General features: G+C 45.0%; 1 protein-coding gene across 8 annotated transcripts in view; it reads right to left on the reverse strand.

The window, feature by feature from the left end:
* DOCK11 (dedicator of cytokinesis 11) overlaps positions 1-26497 on the reverse strand; it is a 124305-nt gene that overhangs the window by 10292 nt on the left and 87516 nt on the right. For all 8 annotated transcript variants that reach the window (XM_075068909.1, XM_075068907.1, XM_075068910.1 and 5 more), the window contains 12 exons: positions 26170-26352; positions 24454-24567; positions 23263-23478; positions 23115-23172; positions 20926-21032; positions 20646-20768; positions 18638-18751; positions 17392-17538; positions 16787-16997; positions 14753-14943; positions 13036-13136; positions 10856-10994 (listed from right to left, as the gene is read on the reverse strand). In XM_075068909.1, coding sequence (XP_074925010.1) covers positions 10856-10994; positions 13036-13136; positions 14753-14943; positions 16787-16997; positions 17392-17538; positions 18638-18751; positions 20646-20768; positions 20926-21032; positions 23115-23172; positions 23263-23478; positions 24454-24567; positions 26170-26352 — 1704 coding nt within the window. The remainder of the gene's footprint in view (positions 1-10855; positions 10995-13035; positions 13137-14752; positions 14944-16786; positions 16998-17391; positions 17539-18637; positions 18752-20645; positions 20769-20925; positions 21033-23114; positions 23173-23262; positions 23479-24453; positions 24568-26169; positions 26353-26497) is intronic.

Consider the following 26497-nt stretch of genomic DNA (forward strand, 5'->3'; position numbering starts at 1 on the left):
GAACGTGCACGCAGCGCGCGCACACCTAACTGGAATGGATATGAGCAACACATCTCGAACAACAACAGTTACAAAGGTGAGTAACCGTCTTTTCTGTGACGCAAATGTCAGGATGAGCGGTAAATACGAATACAGATAGGAACCCACTTACTTGTACAACCTGATGGTAGAAAGATTCTAGGTGCTCAGATCCTATTTAAATAGGTGGGAGTTCTGAGCCTTCCCTACAAAAGCAAATTGACCCTTTGCTGACAATGGATGCCAGTGTGGAGTGGTGAATATAGCATAGTTGCAGGCATAGAGATGAAGAGACTGGTTTTGGTACTCTCAGAGAGCATGGCTGTAGAGCTGGGTCAATAATGGATTTACTGGCAATTTTGAAAAAAGTCAAAAAACTGTTTTAGGTTAGAGTGAAAATGAAAATTTTCAAAGAATTCAAAAGTAAATATTTGTTTAGAGTTGAATAAAAAGTTTTGTTTAGATTGTGAGCAATTTTTTGAATTTTAAAAATATAATTAAAGGAAGAGTCTGAATGAAAAGTCTGTTTCAAACCAAAAAAATAAAACCCCTTTCCCCCACTAAAAAACAATTTGGCAAAATCAACACCAATTCATAAATGTTTGTGTCATCAATCTTGCATTTATTGCCAGAAAAGTCAGGGCACGGTGAGAACTACAACATACTACCTATCTGCTGTACCTGATTTCAAAGAGCTCCTCCTGGAGTAGGTTACTAGGGGCTTAGTGTACTTTCTGTGGGGCACTGGTAAGACAAAGGAATTACTCTGGATTTACACTGAGGGAACTGAGCTCAGAATCTGACCCATTTGGGCCATCTAGCACAATGCTTCTTTCTGTGATGCCCTGTGTCCTCCAACTGCAGTTCCCCATCTACTTTTGCTTCTACCCTCCTCTTCCCCATCTCTCTCTCTTGCAGCTTCCTGTCCCTTCACTATCTTAAGTTACCTGAAAGTGGGTCTCGGGGGGCATCTAGTGGGTTGCCCTCCTCCCTCCCATATCAAAATAGCATACAATATTTGTTTGTTGGCTGATTTTTAAAAACATATAGCAACCAATTTTTTAAAATTGGGCCTCTAAACTAACCCAATTTTCTCCTCTGTGTTTAACCAAGGAACTTTGCAGAAGAGTTTCATTATGGTAAAACTGGTAAAGATGTTTTGTTGCTATTAAATGCACAAAAGATTCAAAGCCAACCATTATCTACATCTAATAAGTAAGACAAACATGAAGATCAGTTTTGTATATATGATGTCTTGGGCTATTCATTCTATACAATGCAAAATGTGGAACCTTCATTAATGAAAACTAATATTCTTAGCTAGCACTTAACCTGAAAACAGCAGATAATGCATTAATACAGGGGTAGGCGGCACACAAGCTGATTTTCAGTGGCACTCACACTGCCTGGGGTCCCGGCCACCGGTCTGGGGGGCTCTGCATTTTAATTTAATCTTAAATGAAGCTTCTTAAACGTTTTACAAACTTTATTTACATACAACAATAGTTGAGTTATATATTATAGAAAGAGACCTTCTAAGAACATTAAAATGTATTACTGGCACACAAAACCTTAAATTAGAGTGAATAAATGAAGACTCGGCACAGCACTTCTGAAAGGTTGCCGACCCCTGCATTAATATGTTGTCTCATTCATCAAAGAGAACGAGATGGTAGATTTTTAATAGGGAGTATAATAACAATGCATCACTGTTCTACGAGCCCCCTACCTGCTGTGATGCTAAGGCATGGTACTGGCTGATTTGTTTTCAATTTGAATATTGTAGAATTAAAAAACCCTCAAATTCTGGCAGCTGCATGTAAATTCAATAGCTTGGTCAGACTTACTTGCAAAAGGAGTGGAAGTAAGCAGGTGCAACTCCTGCGAACTTTTCTGGTCAAAATTCAGCAGTGAAGTAAACAGGGTTATAATATGTGGAGAAAGCACAGCAGGGGGCTGGTAGCAGAAAAAGCAACTGACTAGAAGACGTAAGATAAAGCAGACTTCCCTCCCCCCCTTAATACCTTCCTCTTCCCCAACACTCCCTGGGCCAAATTCAGCCCCAGCACAAGAGAGGGAAACTCCCACTGACTTGAACCAACCAAACAAAAAGCAACCAACATTACATCCACTTGGTTTGCAAATGCCAAATGGATGCAAGTTATACTTTGCCACTTACATACATTTTCCTATCAATTTACACAACTTTGTGTCACCACTGAATTTAATGAAATATTTTTCAAGAGTAAAATGGTAGTTATAGAAATGAAGGGAACTATTTAATCAAACAAAAATTATATATTGTGTACAGACCCTCCCCCCAGACTATTTTAATGTAAAAATTTCGACTTCAAATGTTCATTTAAAATTATACTGTATATAGTATTCTAACTTGTGGGAGACGAAATTAGTGTGCATAACATGACTAGGAAATTCTGAGAACATCTTGTTCAATCAGAAGTTACAAACACTTGGAAACACATAGCACAAACACAACTATTCATTTTAGACACCTGGTACTGTAGCTTTGTTATATTAACTTTCTTTTATAAATTAAAGATATGATCCCAAAAGTAGAGAGATCAGTTTGAAGAGCCAACTGACCTCTGATTTCATACCATGTTAATGGATGGTACAAGTTATTTTTCTGCATCTGTTAACACTATGCTACTATTGATCATAGATTACATCTGTACAATACCTTTCACCCAGAAGATTCCCAAAGTGTGATTATAGTGCATGTATATCTAATGGTATAACACCCACACACCCACTTCATTCCCTCCTCAGTTTTAACACATACACTGCTGTTTAGGCCAGGAAGCAGAAACCATCAGGAAAACAAGGGAAGGAATTTATATAGGCAAGATGTAACTAATCAAGTTGCCAGCAAGCCAAGACTTATTACTGTACTCTTGCAAAAACTGCCAGAGTTCTTCATGCCTATACATGGCTAGGATCCTAGTTATTTGGATCTGCGAAGGCTTCACCCTAAAGCATGGTATGCGGCAACTCCACAATGAGACACAGGCTCAAAACAAACTCAGAGGTTAGAGTTCCACCTACTGAATCACCCACACTTCCATATTCAGGGACTTGGGTTTTCTTATGCAGTTAAATAATGAAAGAAAAAATTAAGCCTGTTTTCAAGCACAAAAAAAAAATCCCATTTAAGTCCTTGACACACAATATAGCCATGTTTGGGTAGCAGACTGGGAGCATGTGTAATTCTGTGGGCAAATTAATGATAGGAAAGTACGGGAGGTGTCATTTGATTTGAAAAGTCTACAGGATCATAATTTCAAAAGTGTCACCCTCTACAGCATGACAGGAAGGACTTGCTATCCCCCACCCCCAGGGTCAGATTAAGGTTATGAGGGCCCTAAGTATGAATTACAAAGTCATCAAACATTCCTCTACATACATATTTACATATTATTTATTTACGTAAAATTAACAGGTTTATTCTACTCTCATGACACACAATTCTTCAAACAGATAATTCTGAGTAAGAGGTAGCACGAGGGATGCTACGCTGTCCTTCTCCTGGGCCTCCTTCCTCCTAGGTAGTGGAGTGCTTGTCTGTATGAGGATGAACACTGCAACATTCCCATCCTGCTCACCTCTTTCCACCTGGTGCGTCTACCCTCAGCTCTCCACAGTGCAAAGCCGAGCCCTGCAGGTGTTTCCTCCAAGCTATGGCCTCTATACCACATACCCTATCTCACTCTGACTGCAGCCTGGGAGGCAGCCAGCTTTTATTATGTAAAAGAAAACCACTCAGGTGTAAATGCTACTGAAGTAGAGGAAGTAGTAGTGGGAAAATTACATTGGGTAGCATTGTCTTTTAGGCTGTCTTGCTCTGGAAGCTGCCTCCCAGTGTTGCACTGGCTGAGGACAATGAATGACTGTTTTCACATTGAACCCAAATATTATTTGTGGGATGATACCCAGTTTGCATAGTTAATCTCCAGTGATTCACCACATCAGGCCATTTTGTCACCAAGCTCTTCCACAATTAGAATCATAGATAGAATCATAGGACTGGAAGGGACCTTGAGAGGTCTAGTCCAGTCGCCTGCACGCATGGCAGGACTAAGTATTATCTATTCTAGAATGTGTGATCAGCAGCTCTGACATGAGGTTTTCTAAGCATGAGTTCTGTGTGCACCAGCCCCCTACAGTTTGCATGTGTTTGTTTTAAGCTTTCTTTAAGAAAAAGGTAACAGCTAGAAGTGACACAGATCTTTAGATGGTTGCCCAGTCATAATATTGAGCACTTTTGTACTATGTTAGCTCTTCAAAATCAGTGTACAAATATTAAACAAACTTAAACTAAAGCCTTTCAGCTTTTGAATGACTAGGAGTTGACAAAACAGAGCTATTCCCTGTTGTGTTCTCTGCCTCCCTGAACAAAAAGACTTTATTGAAAATCAGCATCTTAAAAAAACCAGTAAGGATCTTTCAAAAGAACAGTCCAACCAAGGCTGCCGTAGTGACACCCTTGTTACATCAGGTCTGGTGTAATGGTAGAATGAAGGGAGAGCTTGCTGTTTCATTTGCAGGTGTAAATCAAGCAGACCTTGCTTATTTTTTCCCCTAAGTGCTCAGGGTTTAGGGGAGCAAAGTGAATGAGATTCTGCTTATACCAGGTGTGAAAAAGCAGAAGGAACCAAAATCTATTCTTGTGCAAAAATCTGTCCTCCCTAAAGTCAATAAGGCTACACAGGCGTAACTGTCAGCGGGAACTGGCCTGTGTTCTCATTCCCTTCTCAAATCACATTCCAGGCTCACCCAACATTTTCCAGTGGGGAAAGACGTTCATTTGAGTTGGGGAAGAAAAATGAGGACTAACTTCAGGTTTATTTAGCTTTAAGTTTTTGGAATGAAACTCAAAAGAAATCAAATATGAGGTACTTTTATGATGGATTGAAAGGCTAGAGAACCAGCAAATGGACAGAACCTGCTTTAGTCTATTCAGCAGTCTTTCTATCATAGCCTGCTAAGAAGTGGATTTAAAATCCTTGAGGGAGCAGGAAGGAAGAAACCTACAACATTGTATGTTGAGCTTCCCCCAGTGATTTTGCAACCCCTTAAAAGTACAAAGATGCATTGGCCTGTGGAACTAGGCTAAGCATGAGGAAAGAACTTGCTTGTCTGTGCATCCCAGTACAGAAAAATACACCAAAGAAAAACATTGGATTTTTTTAGTACAATTCAATACAGTATTGAACACAGTGCATCATACATCTGAAGCCCCTCGATGGAAGGTACTGTAAAAGTTAAAGTACTGGTATCCAGAATGGGACGGTTTCTTTTATTTTCCCTACAAATGTGTGGGAGTTCTTTCCTTATACATGGGAGGGGCAATAGTTCATGCTGGAGCTGGATAGAGTGCGTGCAGGTTCTGCGCAAGCTTCCCACCCTACTATTCTGGTACTGCCTCTTCCCTTCCCCTATCCTCTTGCCCTGCCCCCCACAGGCACTCACCAGTTGTCCAGAAACAGGACCCAGCATACACAGAAGATGATGCTGATGGGCACTAGGACCCAAGATGCAGCATTCTGGAGCTGCCTGCCAGCCTCAGCCAAGGAGAGAGTCAGAGGGAGACTCTTCCCTCCCTGACAGCTAAGCAGAGCTCCAGAGAAATCATGGGTGGGAGGAGCTGGGGGCAGGGGGGAAGGGGCAATGCCTGCTCAAATGACACTCATGGCTGGCACAGGTTCCCATAGTAACCGGATTTTTAGTGTCCAGTCATCAGTGTTAACCAGATCCCTGGCAGTGTGTTCCTACAGCCAGGGCTGGCACTTCCATTTAGGCGACCTAGGCGGTTGCCTAGGGCGCCAGGATTTGGGAGGGCAGCAGACTGCTCCGATGGACCTCCCGCAGGCGTATCTGCTGAGGGTCCGCTGGTCCCGTGGACCTCCCGCAGGCGTGCCTGCTGAGGGTCCGCTGGTCCCATGGCTCCGGTGGAGCATCCGCAGGCATGCCTGTGGCAGGTCCACCAGAGCCGCGGGACCGGCGGACTGTCTGCAGGGACGCCTGCAGGAGGTCCACCGGAGCCGCGGGACCAGCGAGCCTAGGGCGCCAAAAACCCTCGCGCCACTCCTGCCTACAGCGCGGGGCAATGCAGTCTGCCAGCCCAGTTGAGCTCCTTCCAAGCCACAGGGGGCTGCTTTGCCTTTCCTTTGCAAGCTCGTTCCCCCTCACCTGGCCCCAGCTCTGCTCCTGCCTGACCAGTAGGGCCTAAAAATAGGAGGGCCTAAGGCTACTGCCTTATTAGCTTACTGGTTAATGCAGCCCTGCCCACCCGCCGTTTCCAGCTTGAAGGCCTCTGGTTGGTGGGAATTTTGGAAGTAGAACGTCATCAGAAGTGGGTCAAGTTGGGTATCATTCCCCTTCTGCCACCAACACAATTGTACCAAACATGACAAAACTAGAACCATTATTGAGCTGTATATTTGACAAAATGTTTTCAAAAAATCAATGTTTTTTTAATTATACTTTACCACAGGCATGGGAAACATGCAGCCCTCACAAAGTTACACCGTGGCCCTTGACTGACTGTACCGTGTTACCAGTTAATGTTCAGAACATGACACCTGAATCATTTTTTTAACGTTACAGATTACTGTAAATGGACAGAGTGCATCAAGTTGATTTGCCATCATTGGAAAAAGAAACAGTTCAGTGGTATTATCATCTTTGCTTATTTTGCCAAAAGAGTTGTAATGAGGCACTGATTAAGACATCAGAATCCATCTGCAAACAGTATGCATATAGTTATATAACATACATTACATACAATCCCAAAGTAATTTATTAGAAAATCCTTGTTTTTACTTTGGTCTTGATCATTTTTAAGTATGAATGGGGAGACAAAGAGTAACAACTAGGAGCCGAATCTCTGGAGGATACCACCACTGAGGATCTGGTTACGCAACGCTTGTGGCACCTTACGTGCTCTAAGAAATGCGCACGAACTGAATATGACAAGGTTGGAGAGAAAGTACATCAAACAACAGGAAAATTGATGGGATAAGTGCCAGCTGTGGGCAAGAATTGCCTTATATTAAGTCCCAAGGTATGTGTTTAGATAAGAACATCTGCTTCTTCTGTGGTTAGCCCAAAGGCATTCATTATTCACAGTTTCAACATGTGAGACATGGCATTATGAAGCTGTTGCCATGCATGGTTCAGTGAAGTTTCTTCGTAGCTCTCATGAAGAGGCTGACACTAAAATTATCTTGCATGCCATCAATGCCACAAAGAGAGGTGCAACTGAACTCCATGTGTTTGCACAAGATTCAGATGTTTTAGTGCTCTCTGTGCAATTGAGATGGTATGCACGCCATACTCATAACTTGCTGATCAGTAATATCATGGTAAAATGCGTGTAGCACCATTAGGTGTAAAGTTATGAACATAAGCTGACATCATGACTGAAGTGTTTCCCAGCTAAGTCTGAGCAGGGGGTAACCCTGTTTCTCTAAAACAAAGGGCAAGCCGAAGCCCCAGCCAGATGCCAAGAAAGCTAATGGGACCTCATATATCCAGTGACCATTCTTTGTCAAGAAAAGGGGACATGGACAAAGAGATCTGCATCTTAGCAAAAAACAGCTGGAGGTCTCCTTCCTCCATCAGATCTCCATCTCCTGGTTCTCAGCTGAAAATGTTTTTCAAGGGGAGAGGGTACTGAAATTATAAAAAGGAGGAGCAAACACCCCAAGAGACCTCTTCCTCTCTCTCCCCCATCCATTTCACTCTTTGCACCTGAGAAGACAAAAGAAGCAGCCGTTGGCCTCTGAGGAAGGGGCCCTGACTGGAAGAGTTTGGTCAGTAACACTCTTGGAAGCATGTGGTAAGAAATTTTGCTTTGAATCTAATATAGTTTGTTAAGCTAGGCGCTAGAAAGTGTTATCTTTATTTTTCTAGTAATCATTTTGACTTTTATGTCTCATTCCTTGTACTCACTTAAAATCTCTCTCTTTCTAGTTAATAAACTTGTTTTACTGTTTTACCTAATCCACCGTGTTTATCTTAAAGTGTCTAGTGTGACAAAGTTCCTCCTCTACCTTGGTGGGTCCTGCACTTATTGGTAGATTTGCTCACCTCAGTGATCTTCCCCACAGTCTGGATCAACTCCTCCTGTGTCTGATCAGGAGTTGGGAGGTTTGGGGGGAACCCGGGCCCACCCTCTACTCTGGCTCAGCCCCAGGGCCCTGTGGATTGCAGCTTGTCTATAGTGCCTCTTGCTCAACAAGGCTGGACTGACAGCCTACAACTCCTGGGTATTCTCCCCCATGGCCTCCTTTCCTAAACCCTTCTTTATCTTCACCCAGATGCCTTCCTCCTGGGTCTGTAGCTTGTATCCTTAGTCCTCAGCATCACACATTCTCACTCCAGCTCCTTTTTGCTCCAGCTCCTCCTACGCCGATCTTCCTCTCGTCTTGCTTCCTCTCCATCTGGCTGGAGTGAGCTTGCCCTTTTTTAACCCATGTGGCCCCTGATTAGCCTGCCTTGCTTGGCTGACAGGTGATCTATATCAGCCGTCTGCTGTTGTATCCTCTATTTATGCGTTAGTCTGTTATTACATTTGTCAGTGTTTTTTTTCTGTATATCCTTTTCTATCTTTATTATCTTCCTGCGTGTATGTTTTGTCTATTCCTGTATTTTTTTTCTAATTGATACTCAGTGCTCTTTGTTTCTTTTGTATTTTCTTTCCCTACTTAAATGGTTTCTAGCAGTATTTCCTGAATTACTCTAGTGCAGCCCCTGCTCTGGTCACTCAGGGAACAGAAAACTACTCATCCAGTGACCAGTATATTTGCCCTCTACCAGACTCCTGCACCCCACTGGCCTGGGTCTGTCACACTGGGTAACTATTTAAGATAATAAACTAGTGTATATTATTCCCTTAAAGGAATAATGGACTTAATACATTTGAACTGTCCAGGAGAGGGCTGGATGGCACAGGACATACATTTATGGGGGGAAATCTGCGATTGGGAATATGATGGGGTCACGCTGCAGAAGTAACCCAAGTGTGGTGGAAGTCTGCAGTCACACACAGACACACACAGGGTGGCTGGAAGGCTGTGAGCAGCCCAGGTGGGAGCTACAGCAGCAAGACACTGGAAGGCACCGAACGTTACAGGGCAATGATGAGACAGCCCCTCACTGATTGAATTGCACTGTGGTATGTCACTGAGATGCTGCCCAAGACTTTCAGAAGATTCTGTTTTTGTGCCTGCTGCTGAAGAGCAGAATCGCAGGGTATCCCTCAGAGACTTGTTCTTATCACTCGGACCATTAAAAACCGCCACTCTGCCAGGTCTCTACAGCCTTTCAGAATGTGACACTACTGGAAGTTGGCTGGAAAGACCAAATTATCTTACTGAAAGGGTTTTGTTTCAGCCTCCAAAGACTCTGTCCTGGCTCTGGAGGTGCTTGGAAGAGCTGAGACAGTCACTGATGATGTCATAAGTACACTGGAGGTGTTTACATGCCAAGTTTGCCATTTGAAGACCAACGTTATGACACTTGCCAACATTACAATCAAATTCTCGTGCGCAAAGACCAGGTGCTTACCAGTATGCAAATGTTTAGCCAGCAGCCTTCCTTGTACAGAGAAGTCCAAGTGTGATATGGACGAGAATCAGCGTGACAATGGGTCTAGCAGTGATGCCTGGATAAGAAGGCTGTAAGCCAGAGGCCCAAGGGGAGTCTCTCTCCAGGCTGGGAGAGAGCAGGGCTTGGCTTTCTGCAGAAAGGGTACTGGGAGCAGGGGCAGCTCCAGGCTCCAGTACGCCAAGCGTATGCTTGGAGCAGCATGCTGCAGAGGGCACTTTGCCAGTTGCCAGGAGGGCGGCAGGCAGGCAGCCTTCGGCGGCGTGTCTGTGGAGGGTCCGCTGGTCCCGCGGCTTCGGTGGAGCCACGGGACCAGCGGACCCTCCGCCTGCCGGAAGTCCACCAGAGCTGCGGGACCGGCAACTGGCAGAGCGCCCCCCGCGGCATGCCGCTGTGCTTGGGGCGGTGAAATGTCTAGAGCTGCCCCTGACTAGGAGTGAAGCAGGGCTGGGGAGAGCCAGAGGAGCAGGGGAGTTCCAGGCTGGCAACTCCCCAGGCTGCAGGGCCTGGTCCAAGGCCCACGGAGGTACTGGGAGGCAGAGGAAGGCAGCAGGTCTGAATCCCCTTGCCTATGATGAGTGGCTTTTACACTGCAGTCTGCCCCAGGGAGCAGGGGCTTGGTGATGACTGGTAGTAGCCCAGACTGAGGCAATGTGGGGATCAGAGGTTTGGAGGTTTCCCAGAGAAGGGAGACCCTTAGAGACTGGTGGGGGTATTGCCAGGGGGCAGCCCCTGGGTAAAGGGGCACTGGGTCTGGGAGGGACACGAGGGCCAGCGGCAGCGGGACACCAGCCTGCAGAGGTGCTCCGAGGGCTGTAGAGCTAATTTCCTGAGATGACCAGCAGGAGGCGCCACAGGGGTGCTTACAGGTAGCTATATAATTGTTCTAGGTTTGCAATATTTGGTACAACTGTGTGCGTGGAAGAAAGGGTTTGCAAATGATACCCAGCTTGACCCATTTCTGAAGATATTGTATTATCAAAATTCCCCACCAACTAGAGGACCTGGAGCTGGCCACTGGGAGGAGGGGGGAAAAGGAGGGAGTGAATTCCTCCACTGAAATGATTCTGTAGAATTTTGAGAGTCAGATGACCCCTCTCTTACCTTCCTATCACTAAGTTGCCCATGGAATGTGATGTTACTACCTTGTGCTCACAGACTAGAGATAATATTTCAGCATAATTTTTGGAGTCTCTTTAATACATGCCTGTTCATGGATGATGTCGGAAAGCTCTTTCACCATGTCTCTGAAGTTTGATTTTAGTCCTTCATGGTACTCTACTTGGTCCTCCTTAATGAGCTGCTCGTTGAGTTCCAGAGCAAGTCCACAGGCCTGTATAAAATTCCTGGGGATGAAAGAAATAGGCCCTGGGCATTATTGTTTCTCATTCACATTTGCAGATTGGAGCCAAAAAAACAAATGGATGTGTGCGACTTTGTTTACAAATTCACCTTGGGGGCAAGCACAAGGCAACATCTAATCGAAAAAGTAACCCACAGGTTCTCTCTTGGGTTGCCCTGAGCAAAAAAGGATGTTTGTAGTCTATTCCCATCTGTTACTGTTACTCTTGGATTAAGTTCTCTTTCACATAACCACTTCTCCCCTGTCTGAGGCTGTGGTGAAATAACTGTGTGTGTCTGACTTTCAAAGGTTGTTATGAAAGGGATAGAGCTGCTGGGACCACGAGACTGTGCAGCAGGGTTAGGGGTACAAGATGTCTTCTCTCTTTCTTTCGTGGCAACCATAAGTGTCCAGCACTACTTCCCGGGGTGCCCAGTGCCCCAAAGGGGACAGGAAAGCAGAGTCCACAGCCTGCTCCCCCTATGCATTGGTCAGCTGTGTGGGGTGAGAGGCAGCCGCACCCAGCAAAGGGGGCAGCAGCAGCAGGTGAGCAGGCAGGGCGTGCCTCATTGCTCCCGGAGGAATTCTAGATACCAAAGGCAGACTAGTAGGAAGGAGGATGGAGGGGATGGTATGATGGGATAGCCTAATTTTGGCAATTAATTTTGGCAATTGATCTTTGATTATCAGTAGATAAGTATACCCAGTGGTCTGTGATGGGATGTTATATGGGATGGGATCTGAGTTGCTGCAGAGAATTCTTTCCTGGGTGCTGGCTGGTGAGTCTTGCCCACCATGCTCATGATTTAGCTGATCGCCATATTTGGGGTCGGGAAGGAATTTTCCTTCAGGGCAGATTGGCAGAGGCCCTGGAGGTTTTTCGCCTTCCTCTGCAGCATGGGGCATGGGTCACTTGCTGGAGGATTCTCTGCAGCTTGAGGTCTTCAAACCACAATTTGAAGACTTCAATAACTCAGACATAGGTTAGGGGGTTGTTATAGAAGTGGATGGGTAGGATTCTGTGGCCTGCTTTGTGCAGGAGGTCAGACTAAATGATCATAATGGTCCCTTCTGACCTTAAAGTCTATGAGGAGAGCGGGAAGGACAAAAGTGGGGGAAAACCTACAATGGCCCTAGCTCAATGGAGGACGGGAAGTTAGGCACAGAGTTGGGCACAATTCTAAGACTACAGAGAGAATGACAGGATAGATTGGCAGATAGATAGATTGATAGACAGATGCAAAACAAATTCTTGTTTGAAATCAAATATCTTTGCAAAAGTGGCAATGGAAGTGAGAATAATGGAACCACATGGACAGTAAATGGATTTATTTTAAAAGTTCTTTCCAGTTTGACAGTCCCCCTAGAAAAGTATCTCTTCAAAGATCAAGACATGAAGCATAATTTAAAAAAAATAACAAACACACACACACTAAGTCTTTGGTTTTTAGCAAGACATTTCCTCTTTCAAAAAACAGTTTTGTCTAGGTGTTGAGACTGTGCACCTGATAGCACAAGAAAGCTCTAGCTTTAAAAACAGAGTCAGCTTCAGTGTGCAGCAACTGCTGGTGTATTATTTATTGTTACCATTATTATTGTTTTATGTTATTTATTGTAGCCCCAAGTGCCCTAGTCATGAACCAGGATTCCATTGTGCTACACACACGCTGTACAAATGCAGAATGAAGAGAGAATCCCTGCCCCAAGGAGCTTGCCATCTAAGACAAGAGACACAGGGATGGATACAGACAGACCAATCATGAGGGAGTATAAAAACCAATGAGACAGTCTGAGTCAGCGTGACTTAGGGCAGTGGTCTCAGGGTTAGAAGGAGCCAAGATGTTCTGACTAGGATTCGGTAAGCTCATCATGGTCAGGATACTTTTGGGCCAGGAAAGTGGAAACCAGTCTCCTTCCAAAATCAGAAGGACAGTACCAAATCTTTGAATTAGTATTTCAAATCTTAACTCTGATCATTAAAAATATGAGAAAAAACATATATCCCATTATGGCCAGCAGACTAATTCAATTACTTAGTAACCTACCTGAACATTTCTTTTAACTCATTCACCTTCTTAGTGGGATATTTGCTGGACTGATTGTCATTCAGGAAAGCTCTAGCATAGGCCAGTGGACCAGCATTAACCTAAAACCCAAAATGTGAGAACTTATTTATGCTGCAGCTTTTAGGTTAATTTCAGAGGGTAATAAATTTGTTTTATTAGAAATATTACTTAAGCTATTACTTCATGCCACTAGATGTGCATTTCTATATGGTCATGGAATAACAATACTATAGTACTGTTTATGTAACAGAATAGAAGACACCTGGAGTTCAAAATGTCAGGCCTTTTGGAATGGAAAAAAATTCTTTACTGATATTCTGAGTCATTTTCAATAAGACATTGTGATGATATTGTCTTGATAAGTATATCTTCATACAGAATTAACAATATTAAGCAACATATTGAATCTTGACATCATATGATATTACTAACATTTCCCTTTTTTCCCAGAAAATGTTTAAAGATGTTATATTTGATATATTCCTGATTTGAATCTCTTTAAGAGGCCAGCTCCTAATATAAACCTTTCAGTCCTGTTCAAATTCTATTGCTAATATTTGTTTTATTTCCTTCAGGATGTTTTTCCAATTTTTGATTTATCATCACCAGTCCCATATCATGTGCATGAAAGAGGGCCTGGCTGTCTTGCATTTCATACAGATATCTGGGGCCATATTATGTATTTTATTATATTGACATGGAGAAACATACACCCTGTAAACTAAAAATTACTGAACTTGCACTACATTAATAGTAGATTCAATAACCATTGTCTGCATCATCCCATCCCATTATTTTGCTGTTATTTCACATTTACAGTCTAATGAAATTACACATTCTAGACATAATCTTGATTGATGCTCACTTTATTAAAAATCTCTTTCAGAGAAGAAAAGCATCAACACAGCTATCTGTATTAGAAAATTTTACACACAAGTTTGAAGTTTCAGCAATCTAGATACACTAAAAAGAATGCACGATAGGAGTTTATCAGCTACAATGGTTTGCTTTAAGGGTTGTGCTAGACTTTACTTTTCTATTTATGATCTTTACATACAAAAAGAAAAATGAAGAAATTGACATTCCATCATTTCCTTTTTAGGGAGTGACCTCTTGAGCAGGGGCAGCTTTACGTATTTTGCTGCCCCAAGCACAACAGGCAGGCTGCCTTCGGCGGCTTGCCTGCGGGAGGTCCGCCGAAGCCGTGGGACCAGCGGACCCTCCGCAGGCATGTCGCCGAAGGCAACCTGCCTGCCGCCCTCGTGGCGACCGGCAGAGCGCCCCCCGTGGCTTGCCACCCCACGCACGCGCTTGGCGTGCTGGTGCCTGGAGCTGCCCCTGCTCTTGAGACACATGGGCCATGTCTCAGACTGGGGACAGGTCAGGATTCATGAAGCTGTTTCCTGTCTGTATATTCCAGATCAGTCTTTCAGAGCTGTTAAATATAACCAACACCTGCCACAAACAAATAATGAGCAAATACATATGGGCCTGATTCTGCAAACACAACTGGGCATAGTGTTTACTCCCATGAATTGTCCCATTGACTTACAGTGGTAAGTACTACAGTCAGTATTGTTGGCAGGATCTGGCCCGCAGTGCTCCAATGAGCTAGTTAATGATTTCTGGAAAGTAAATAAGCTGTTCTGTCAACAGCGTAATGATTTCAAGATGTTGTGCTAATGACGGGCCTTACCTGTACGGAAACACAACCCTGCAACTTGAGCTGCAGCTGGATCATATCAACCTCATTGGAAGAGCAGAGTTTTTGCAGCTCTGCTGTCTTGTCTTTTATCTCATCAGTAGCAACATCAATTGGCTTGAGATTAACCTGTTGTTCGTTATTTACTGGAATTCTCTTCTTCACATATGGAAACGAGTTTGAAGCTATTAAACATATCAAACAGAATGTACAGTCTGAAAATCTTCTCGGTAGACCCCTTCCCAAAGGCTCACAGAACAGATACAGACAGGTCCCTATCCTGAGGATGTCACAAAGCGAAGGTAAAATCCAGGCTGTGCTGAAGTCAGTAGTAGTTTTGCCACTTAGTTTCAAGAGGAGTCAGGATTTCATCCACAGAGTTTAGGCATGAGACGATCAAAAACAAGAGGGCAGGAAGTGGTGAGGTTGAATAAATCAGATCTAAAACAGTATGGAGGCTCAGTCCATGTCCAATTAAAATGAAAAATTCTGCACAGAATATTAAAAATGTAAAAATAGTTTAAAATTCTGCAAATTTTGTCACTAAATAAATGTGGAGGCTCCAGCGTGGCACTGGGGAGCACAGACCACTGGCTGCACAGAGGTGGGACAGGGACTCCGGGAAAGGGACTCGATGGTGAGACTGCACCCAATCCTGACACAGCGCCAGGGCTGGGCCTGCTCCAGAAACACCTCAGGGACCCACCCCTCTGTGCCAGGTGCAGCAGGTGTGGGCAGGCAGACTCAGCCTGGCAGGATCCACGTGTGGAGGGGCTTAGTGTGGGGGGGATCCAGGTGTGGGGTAAGAGGGTTCTTTATGGGGCAGTCTGGGTGCTTGTGGCTCAGTGGGGTGAGGTGCCAGGGGGATCTGGATGCACAGGTACTCAGTGGGGGGGGAGGGTCTGGATGCAGGGGCAGTGGGACTCTGCAGGGAGGTCCCAGGTGAAGGTGGTTGGGGCTCAGCATGGGGAGTGTGGGTGCTGGGGGAGTGGGGCTTGGTGGGGTGAGGATCCAGCAGATGGTTGGGGCTCAGTGGAGTGGGGGGGGTCCATGTGCGGGTGGCTCATTGGGGTGGTCCAAGTGCACAGGAGGTGGGGCTCATTGAGGTGGGAGTTTGAGTGCAGGGGCGGACTGGGTGCAGAAATGGGAAGGCTGGATGCAGGGGGTGGGGCTTGGTGGGTGGAGTCTGAGTGCAGGGGTGGGGGTCTGGATGCAGGGGGGGTAGGGACTTGGCAGGGTTCCAGATGCATGGGGGTTGGGCTCAGCAGTGAGGACCTTGTGCAGGGGGCTGGGGCTTGGCAGGGTGGGGGTTCTAGGGCAGGGGGTTGTAGGTGTGGAGAGTGAGGCTTGGTGGAGGTACTGGGTATATGGGGTGTCCAGATGCAAGAGGGTTTGGAGGACAGGGGAGTAGTTCCCCATACAGGGACCCTGTCCCCCATAGCTGAGGAGGGATAGGGACAAGAAACAGGGGGGTAGGGGTGCAGCCAGGGGAGGTTTCCGTGGGTGGGTCTGACCCAGGCTGGACTAGCAGCTGAGCTCTGCACAGAGTAGGGCTGAGGAGGGGTGGGGCTTGGCAGGGTGGGAGTTCAATTATAGGGGACTCCTACCTGTGCCCCAGCAGTGATTTACCTCTCTACTGGCTGCTCTGGGAGTCTGAAAGGATACGCCCATGCTGCTGGGGAGAGGCACGTGACCATTCTTGCAGCTTCCCTTTGCTTTCCCATCAGAAAGTCATTTTACTGAGGGGAAGTAAAGAAATCTGTGGGGGTCAAGAATTCTGTGCCCACATAGTGGTGCAGAATTCCCACAGGAGTAATTTGAAATCCAGGGGTTAATACTGTAATTAGCTGACACTTTAAACATTCTATATGTGGGAATAAAATGAACAAACCAAAATGAACAATTCTGCATGATTCTCAGTTACAAGGGGTATTCCTGCCATTGTTTGGAGGTTAATCAGCTGTGATTTTTGTGTAAAAATAATATTTGCTGATTCCTATTCCCTAATATTTAGAAGGTCCTACTCACTAGTTAGAATCGTCCGTCTTTTGCACTGCTCTTCCACAGAGCCATGTTTTTTCCCAGATAAGGTATAAGGAGATTCAAACACAAATCTGCGAATGTTGTGATTTCTTTCAAACTCAGTCTTTCTTTCAGAGAGCTCTTTGTCTTCAAAGTAGGGCTTCACATAAGTCACTTGAATATGAGCATATTTGGGATCAAGATCTTTGACATTGACCTATGATAGAAGAGAGTTATTTACTAGAAGAGGAAACAGGCACAAACTACATTAACGACCAGTTTAGATATTCACGTATTTATCCATCATGGGTGTAATTCACCCCATGCAGAGGACCTGTATGAATCCTATACATCACTTTAGTTCCACTTACATGCTATTTCAAGGGCTTAAGTGGCACACAGGCCTTGGACTGACCCTGCTGCCTCAGATGAATTTCACCCACAAGAATTCCTTTGGACCTCTGCCAGACAGTGTCAGGTTACTTATGCAATGAGTTCCCAGCACCTTCACACAGAACCTCTCTACTCTACAGCCTAGAGCTCACTCTTCCAAGCATTTTGTTAGCAGGGCTGTCTAGATTCAGTGACACCACATGCCATTTAAACTCCACCTTGTTTGAATCCTGGATAATTTTTACATTCTCTGCTCCGAATTTTTCTTCATAAAGTTTAAGAAGTCTTAGGGAGATCTCCGACAGGCCCGTCAGCTTGGGCTCCTTGTAAATGTATTCCTTGCCATCCTCTTCTTCAAAGAAAGTCTAGCATTAATCAGAAAGGCGTAGGTAGTGAATGGAGAGATTTCGTGACATTAAACATTTAATTTAAAACTCATTTTAAAATGGTTTTTAAAAAACTTCTCAGATAAGATAGGTTTCTATGTTAAAACAGTCTCTGTGTAGTAATATCTAAAAAGTTGGTGAAACTTTCAAAGTGAAAATCTGGAACCTGTACTGGGAATAAGGCTGAATATCATTTAGTCACATTACTGTGAATGTAGTTAGAATGATCCCAGCCAGGGGCGGCTTCAGGCACCAGCGCACCAAGCGCGTGCCTGAGGCGGCAAGCTGTGGGGGGCGGCCTGCCGGTCGCCAAGAGCATGCCGCCGAATCCATGTTACCAGAGAACCTCCCACAGGCGCGCCACCGAAAGCCACCTGACTGCCATGCTTGGGGCGGCAAAATACATAGAGCCGCCCCTGATCCCAGCATACAGAAAAGCATACAGAAAGCCAGTTGTTGCTCCTTGTACATTTTATTAAAAGGGATTCTGTCTTTGGTTTTATAGAAGTCCAAAGTGAGAGACATCAGACTATGTGCACTGCAGAGACAGCCACTGTCGGTGTATGTCAAACCTGTAACAACAATGGACCATATTGTGCCACCAGTTTTTAAGCAGACCTTCTCCCTGAACACACCCGTGCTAATATTCTGAAAAGTCACAATGATTTTCTGCGGACGGAATTATCCACTGTCGCTATTGGTTCTGTATTGCTTGAGTAATCCAAAGTGTTTCTTAAACTTTGTTAACTCTTTACAGTAATATTTATACTGGCTCGGATTTTCAAAAGCATCTAAGAGGAGAAGTCTTGTTAAAAATCAATGAGACTTGTATCTTAAATCAGTCACCTGCTTTTGATAATCCAACCCAGTGTCATAAAGCTTTGTAATAACACATTAACAAGGTACAGAAGCCCTGTACTGAAGAGTTTACTATATAAAAGAGCACAAGTGAGCAAAAAATAGAACCATCTTAAAGAAGCTAGTGGTCAATGCAACGGGAATGCTTCCTGAATGAGGCGGCTAAGCAAAGACAGGGTGCTTGGGGCAGGTTAGTTGACAGGCTGATCTATGTACTTACTTGTCCATAAAAGGCCACTCGGAAAAAAGTTCCTAGAAGTCTTTTTCTTGTGTGCATCACCTCCAATATTTTAGTGTAAGCACCATGGAGTGTTCTGTACAACTGAGTAAGTTTCTGGAAAGCAGAAAAAGCCAGGTGTGTTTCAACATTATTCAAGTAGAATTATGTGAGCAGGAAGTCAGAGCTGATCCTGCGAAGTGCTGAGCGCTCTTGCCCTGACTCAGCTTAGCACAGAAGTTCCTTTGAAAATGCCAGACTGAAACATGTGCCTAATATTAAGCACAAGAGTAGTCCCATTCATTTCAGTAGGGCTGCTCCTATTAAACTTTTGCACACACCTAAATGCTCTGCTAGGTTAAAAGCTCAGCACATTGCAGGACTGGGCCTTTGAAAGAAGAGCTGCTTGAAATATTTCACTCAAAGTTTTTCCAATGAAAACTGACCTTTTCTAAAAACTGAATTTTTTGTGAAAAACTGCTGACATATTTGAAACTTTGTTTTTCCTGAAACTTGTGGTAACATTTTTATTGTTATATTTTAAATCAGAATATTTATTGAAATAATACACAAAATCTTTATCCAACATTTTTGTTTACCAAAGACCAAGATTCCAGTAAACAAAAACACTGGAGAACTATTGCTAACAAGATTTCAGTAAAAATTCTGATCTGAAAATGGTGACAAAATGCTGTGGAATCTTCCAGGAAAAGCAGAAAAGGGGTCCATTTCAAAGCCTGCGAAACAGAGCTCTGAAGTCTCCTGAGAAACATTTTTTGACCCACTCTACTTGGTGCATTCTTTCATTCCCCCACCTTTCCTAAAGCCATAGGAAATGAAAGACGTCCCTAAGTGTCCCCTGTGACTCTCACACAGGGCCAAATTCAGCCCTCAGCCATATAGGCATTGCTCTCAGTGAGGCCAATGGGATCATCCAAGGACAGCATGTGGCCCATGGGGTAAAGAAAATCTCCTGGCATCACTGAAAGCCTGTCCTCAAGAATGCCTTCCCTGCGGATTTGATTGTGCATTGAACCTGTTCTGAGGGAAAGTAACATATACAACTGCATGCTGGAGCATAGCTCACATTTCTTCTGTCTGGTTAGCAGCCAGAAATGACATGGATTTAGGAATGTGCCTGCACAGTACTTTGGCTTGTGAACCACTAAGATAGGCAAGCACTGCGCATTAAGCAAGTCAAGGCATGCTGGAGGTACAGTTTTAATGTCTGGTTTCTCATCTGCTTTCAGTGATTCAATTCCACGGTCTACGGCAGAGCAGCAGGCGATTGTAGATTCTGTTTGTCAGAGGGTGGAGATGGATGGCAGGAGAGAGATCCACTTGATCATTACCTGTTAGGTTCGCTCCCTCTGGGGCACCTGGCAATGGCCACTGTCGGTAGACAGGATACTGGGCTAGATGGACCTTTGGTCTGACCCAGTATGGCCGTTCTTATGTATAGTACACAACTAATTTCTCCAGGATGGTGTCCTGCTGAGGTGGATTTGGACACGTTGGGCTGCATTGTCTCTTGGAAGAAAGCTCGAGGATCATGGGAGAAACAAGTATCCATCTGGGAAGAAGAGGAAATGTTTGCCTTGGGGCAGCTGAAGCTTTGGTGGCTCTGGGTCCCAGTTAGTGTCAATTACCCCAAGTCAAAGGAAGGGACTCATTCAAGTTTTAAAAAATCCTCAAAGCTTCGAAGCCTTCCCAAGTCTAAGGGCACCCAGAAACAAGGGCTTCTATGGGCATGTGTGGTGTGGATGGTAGCTATAATCTTTGCTGAATTGGGTCCCTATTTAAGAGATCTCTGTGTCTGCGGCATCTCATGGGAACTATTAGCCTCCAGATTCTTGCTTTAACTTATTTTGTTTAATATTCATCAATAATACAGAGCGTACAAAAGAAATAATACATCTATCACATCAGCTCATCACTTACAAACTAAGAATTTCTTTACTAGTAGCCTGGGGAATTCTCATTAACACAAAGCCAAGGTCCAAATAGCTACCTCAAACTCACGGCGCTTTTCGTAAATCGGAATGATCAGTTTGGAAACCTCTGAAATCGTTTCGTAACGTTCTGCCTTCCACAGGCCATCTACGCATTGTTCCAAGAGCTCCACTAGGACTTCCTGTATGAAGCACAAAAAGGAGGCTGTTCATAGCTAAGTAATCTTAGGGAGAGGTACCATGAAAGACATCAGAACAGTTCAGCAGCACAAGGGTGGGTGATTCATTCTTAAAGAATTATTCTCATTCAATCTAAGGTTCTGCGCCTTGGAATCCCACCTCGCTGTAGTGAACATCCATCATCCCAGCATCTTCTTTCATGGCTCCCTCTTCATCAATATTGGACGTAATTTTCCTGAAGGCTGAACATCCATTAGGGAACAATTCTATGGAAGGCAAAAAGAAAAATAAAAGTTAGAATTAAAATATTATCGAACAGTCTAATGCAGTGTATGGAATACCGTGCTATGGTTACCCATGCTACATCTTTGTCATGCAGATTCCCATTGTACTTGGTGCATTTGTGCATGAAAAGCTAAACTTACTTTCATGTTATCTGTTATACAGTGGCTTATATTTCAGCATTGCTAATATACATCATCATGCCTCAGCAAAGGAGGCAGTATGGGCTAGCAAATAGGGCACTTATACGCGTGTCAAGAGACCTGGGTTCTATTCCCAGTGCTGTCACTGACCAACTGGGTGACCTTGGGAAGTCACTTCCCCTCTCTGAACCTCACTTTCCCCACCCAACCTTTGTCTGTCTTGTCTCTTTGGACTGTTAGATCGTTTGGGCCCAGACTGCCCGGGCATGTACTGCACCTGGCATAACTGAGCTCAGATCTCAGTTGGGGTCTCTAGGTGCTATTACAGTAACAATAGTAACATCCAAAAGCACTTCAGTGAAAGGGTCGATTGCAAAGTAAGAGGGACAAGAAAGGTCTCAAGGCTGCTCTGCCTTTGTACCATAAAGGGAGGAATAGAACCAAAACAAATGGATCAGCACATTAGAGAGTGTGGCCTCCAACTGACCCCTCTGCAGCTGCAAGGAATTTGGGGGAATATTAACTAATCACTGAGGCATGGACACATATTGCCCTTTGTGTCAGCCACACTGTTCAACAAACTGTCAGCCTGCATGTCCTCTGAGACCGTGGCTTATTCCAGCAGCCTGGATCTGTCTGATGGCAGAGCCAGCTGGCCTGCTCCTTCTGATGGACACCAGCCATGACCTGACCAGCCTGTTCCATCTGGTAAAGGCCCCACTTCTCAGAAGCACCCCCTCCTCCACCAATAGCTTTGGCTTCCTCTACCACAAAGCAATGAACACATGTCTCACTTAGCAACTACTGCACAGAGTCAGCTGTGAACCCTTGATGGGGGCTGCACTGTACAGGAGAAGAGAGAAGGAGTGAGGTGTGTTTGTGTTCTGAATATGCATGCCGATGGGCGGTGCTGTGTGCTGCAGCACAGGGTAATGAATGCGCAGGGGTGGATTCTGAAATTGAGAATACTTCCTTGAGCATGGCAAAAGTGTCATTTTCCTGCACATGTGATAGATGAGCAATGTAGTTCAGTAGCAATACTAACTCACACATCCTTTCGAACTGTTCCTCTTTTTCTGCTGGCTTCGGTCTCCCTTTCTCTCCAGTCACATGAATGGAGAGTATCCAGATTTGCAATGACCCTTTCATTTGCAATCATGTACGTTTTGTATATGTAACCAGAAATGTTTTCAACGAACACAATATATATACTTCTGTGGGACTTAGGCCCCCAGTATGCCAACAAGGAGCCATCAATCATCTTTGCAAACTACAGCTGAAAATCAGGGTTTCCTGGTCTCTGCCCCCTTCTTCCTAGTGTTTGCAGATCAACTGCAGTTAGAGATATTCAAGCTACAGTTTCAATGGTGCCCTTTAGATGAAAAGATCAGAGGGAGCCGACCGGTGGAGTGCAGTACATTAACTGTCAGAGTACGGAGTTATTCGAAAGAAAAACTTTTTACATGCAAAATGGTGATATTTTAAAACCAACCAGTCTGCCCACCACTTCCTGTTCTGCACTAAGCCACAATGTCCTCTGTCACCGCTGGCTCTTTATCTAGTTGTACAGGGCGTAGAATAATTCTGCTTTCACTGCACTTAGCCTGTATGCCCGCTGTGAAGGAACCCACTACTCTGACCTCCTTGCAATGACATCTGTGGCATGATCAAAATATCAGGGAGCCAGTTTTTACACTGATTAGGACATTTCAGTCCTGTGTTTGAATACCTAGACTGGTATTTACATGTGTAAATTCCTATGCCACAGAGTTCACTATTTTAGAAGAACCCAGTATAACCTGAAAACAGTTGTTTACCAAATCAAGTGAATTTGATCTTGAAAACATTTTGATGACCTGTAAACTCAAAGATGGACACAAAGAAAAGGCTGCCGCATTCCCCACTCCAATAGTAAACTCTTACTTTTTCTATGAAGAAACTCTGCAACAAGGGCTGCTACATGGACATAACACATGGCAGCCTGCAAAATACAAAAGAGGAGCAGTTATAGTGTCAGTTGGAATCTCTGCCTCTCCACCCCACCTGTTTTCAGTGGAATCTGACAGATTACCTCAGAAAAGTCTCCATTTTTTACATGGATCTTTGCCATGCTGTCCAGCCATGTTTTCCTGAGCTCTGGGGTACTAGCATAGGACTTGGCTAAGCTGTACTGTAAATCGATCAACATTTCAGGGTCCTTTTCGTGTTCTTTCATTTGAGCAGTAGCCATAAGCACGGTACGGATTCTCTTGGTCAAATCTTTGACTTCTGAGGGGAAAGCAGTTGCCTGGCACAAAACAAATCTAATTAGAAGCAAACACAGAAATAAAGATGTTCGAGGTTTTGTCACAGAAAGACAGATGTCAACCCTTCAAGTCACTCAGCGTGCAATGGATTTAATTACTATGTACACTGCATGTAGCAATTTTCACATGCAAGATATAGGAGATGATGCTGACTGGACTTTTGATACATTAATCCTATACTGTGTCATTTTGTTATGCAATCAATGCATTTCACCTTGGGCCTGCAAATCCTCTTGTTTAGGGTCAAAGTTTGCAACTCTTACTTGAGTTGCTCATTTAACAGTAGCCAAATGGACATCAGTGGGACTATTTATACTTATGTACCCTACTGGATTGGCATGTGGGTGAGTAAGTGCTACTCAACGTGAGTACAGGCTACAGAATTGGGCCTTCAATCATTCCTGAAGTATTTTTCACTTCAGTCAACGCCTGTCTCACTTGTTTGCTGCCTAGTGGGGTCTATTGTACTAAAAGTGTGCGCAGTATGAAAAAATGCTAAGTAAAAACTAGAAATAAACAGACACGCTCCCTTCCCTGTAAAGTGTATTACTTAAAGGTCCACATGCAGGGCCACCCCTAGCCATTTGGGTGCCCTACGCAGCCCCCCTGCGGGGGGGCTGTGTGGGGCCCCAGATCTCCCTCCCCCAGGGCCTGGGTGGCAGGAGCTGTGGGGGGCCACTTTTGGGGGCCCCACAGGCCCAGAGTGGCCCTGGGGATTAGCAGGAGGCCAGTAGCAGCCCGCTCCACTTTCCTCGCCCCGGCCCCAGCCATGTCGCTCAGGGGAGGGGGCTTGGGGGAAGGGATCCTCCCACTCACCGGCAGAGGGTTACAGGAGTAAGTAGTATAAATACATAACATTCAATCTTTAAATATGATCTCTGTGTACATTTCCCAGACCATGTACTTGCTGGTGGTAATACAAACTTACTGTTTGTTTTAATTCATCAAAAACTTACCTTCATGGGCCTGTCACTGTTTGCAAAATTATTAATAATGAACAGTGACTCCTGGAACCTCGATCCTCCATTTAGTGCCACATCTGCTATTAACTGGCTCACTGCAATTATTATCTGTTGGAAAAGGGACAGGTTCTCATCCATGCGCTTTGTTGTCACAATTGTATAAAAAGACATTTTTTTGTGGGTCAAAACGCTTTCAAACAGAATGAATACAATTAATCCACGTCTGCGACCGCTGTGACTTCTGCAGGAGCCAGCGTGGCTGACCCCAGGGCTGCCCAAGCAGCTGCCTTGGAGCCAGCCGCACCAGCTGCTGCTGGAGAGGCCTGGGACCAGCTGCACCGGCTGCTGCTCTGGGCAGTTGGCCCCAGGGACTGTGTGACCAGCAGCCAATGTGGATGGCCCAGGGGACCACCTGAGCAGTTGTCCTGGGGGCGGCGGGAGCAGCCGCAGCTTGGTGGCTCCTGGCAGAGGTCCTGGGGCAGCTGGAGCAGCCGGAGTTCGGTGGCTCCTGGGAGTGGTCCTGGGGTGGCCGGAGCAGCCGCAGCTCGGTGGCTCCTGGGAGTGGTCCTGCAGCGGCCGGAGCAGCAGCTGGCCCCCTGTGGCTTCCCCCCACCCAGCAGTGGCCTGAGTGGCAGCAAGTCCCCCTGGCAGCTGGTGCTGTGGGCCCCCCAGGGCTGCCTTCCCACAGCTGGTGCCACCAGGGCTCCCCCCCGCCCTCCAAGATCCAGTCAGGGGTATTTGTGGTATAAGTGATTCTTTGTTTCTTGCCTGTGACTTGTCCATAACTTTAATTAAAAATACCCATGATTACATCGTAGCCTTATTCATAATGGGTCTCATTTTCTTGTTTACTCTTCAAAATCTGATGATTATTAAACCACAGGACGTAGTCCCACTGTCAGAACAGTGCATTTTAGGACTAGGACTAGAACAAGCAGACTACAAATCCTGGGCAGGAATTATTAGATGCTATGTTATATTTATCTCTTTTGTGATTTATCACAGCTTGCAGCCCATCTGCTACTCTGGCGGTTTTTATCATGACTGAAAACAACAATACAACACAAGCCAGAAACAAGCCCCCAGAAGAATTCCTCCCCCAATCCAACAGGCAGGACTTTTCCCACTTGACTATGGACAATTACCCCAGTTCTCTTCACTGGTCTCTTGGCAAAGAGGCGAGCCTTGTAAGCATATTCTGAAAATCAATAATCTCGTCCATAAGGACCCTGGGCCAAATTTTGAAATCACGATTTAGACCAAACTCCCAGGGAAATCACTGGAATCAATAGGATTTCTGACCAGATAAGGACTGCAAGATTTAGCCTTTTTTAAAAAAGTCAAACTGCTTCTCAGACTCCCTGATGAATAGGACAGGCTAAGGTTGATAAATCCCCGTGATACCCAGGAGTTCTGGGTTCTATTCCTGGCCCTGCCTTTTGAGCGACCATGGGCAAGTCACTGCCCTGCTTGGTGTCTCACTCTCCCCAGCAATAAAATGGGGAGGGACAACACTGACCTCTTTTGTAAAGTGCTTTGAGATCTGCTGATGACAAGCGCTGGATGACAGCTAGGTCCTAGAGTTAATATTTTAATCTCTCATGCTGAAGATCAGAGTCACGCGGGACACATTCTCAGTCTTTGCAGGACTCAGACCTGGAGATTAAGCACTCAGGTGTATCACTGTGCGGCAGTTCATCTTTTACTGACCTGCAGGTGTGTTCTCAGAAAGGATTTCCTTTTAGTGAACTCAAAGTTGTTCCTCATCAAAAGATACAGGAGTGCCGATGCTTCATTCCTGGTGGAGGCTAGCTTCGAGGTGCAGCACTTCAGGACCTCATAGCACAAGGCTGCACACATGGTCATCCTTCCTTTGAAAAATGCTGAGGGAAACTTAACAAGAAGTGTGTCAATGTTAAAAACACACCCAGTGCATACACAGATGCGCACGCAAGCAGGGCCACACTTTGTCTTCACATCTGAATGCAAACAGGCCTAGATTGCTGTTTGGCTCCTATAAATACGCATGGGAATGAAT

This window comes from Chelonoidis abingdonii, chromosome 8 (assembly GCF_003597395.2).
Source record: "Chelonoidis abingdonii isolate Lonesome George chromosome 8, CheloAbing_2.0, whole genome shotgun sequence".
NCBI lineage: Eukaryota > Metazoa > Chordata > Testudines > Testudinidae > Chelonoidis > Chelonoidis abingdonii.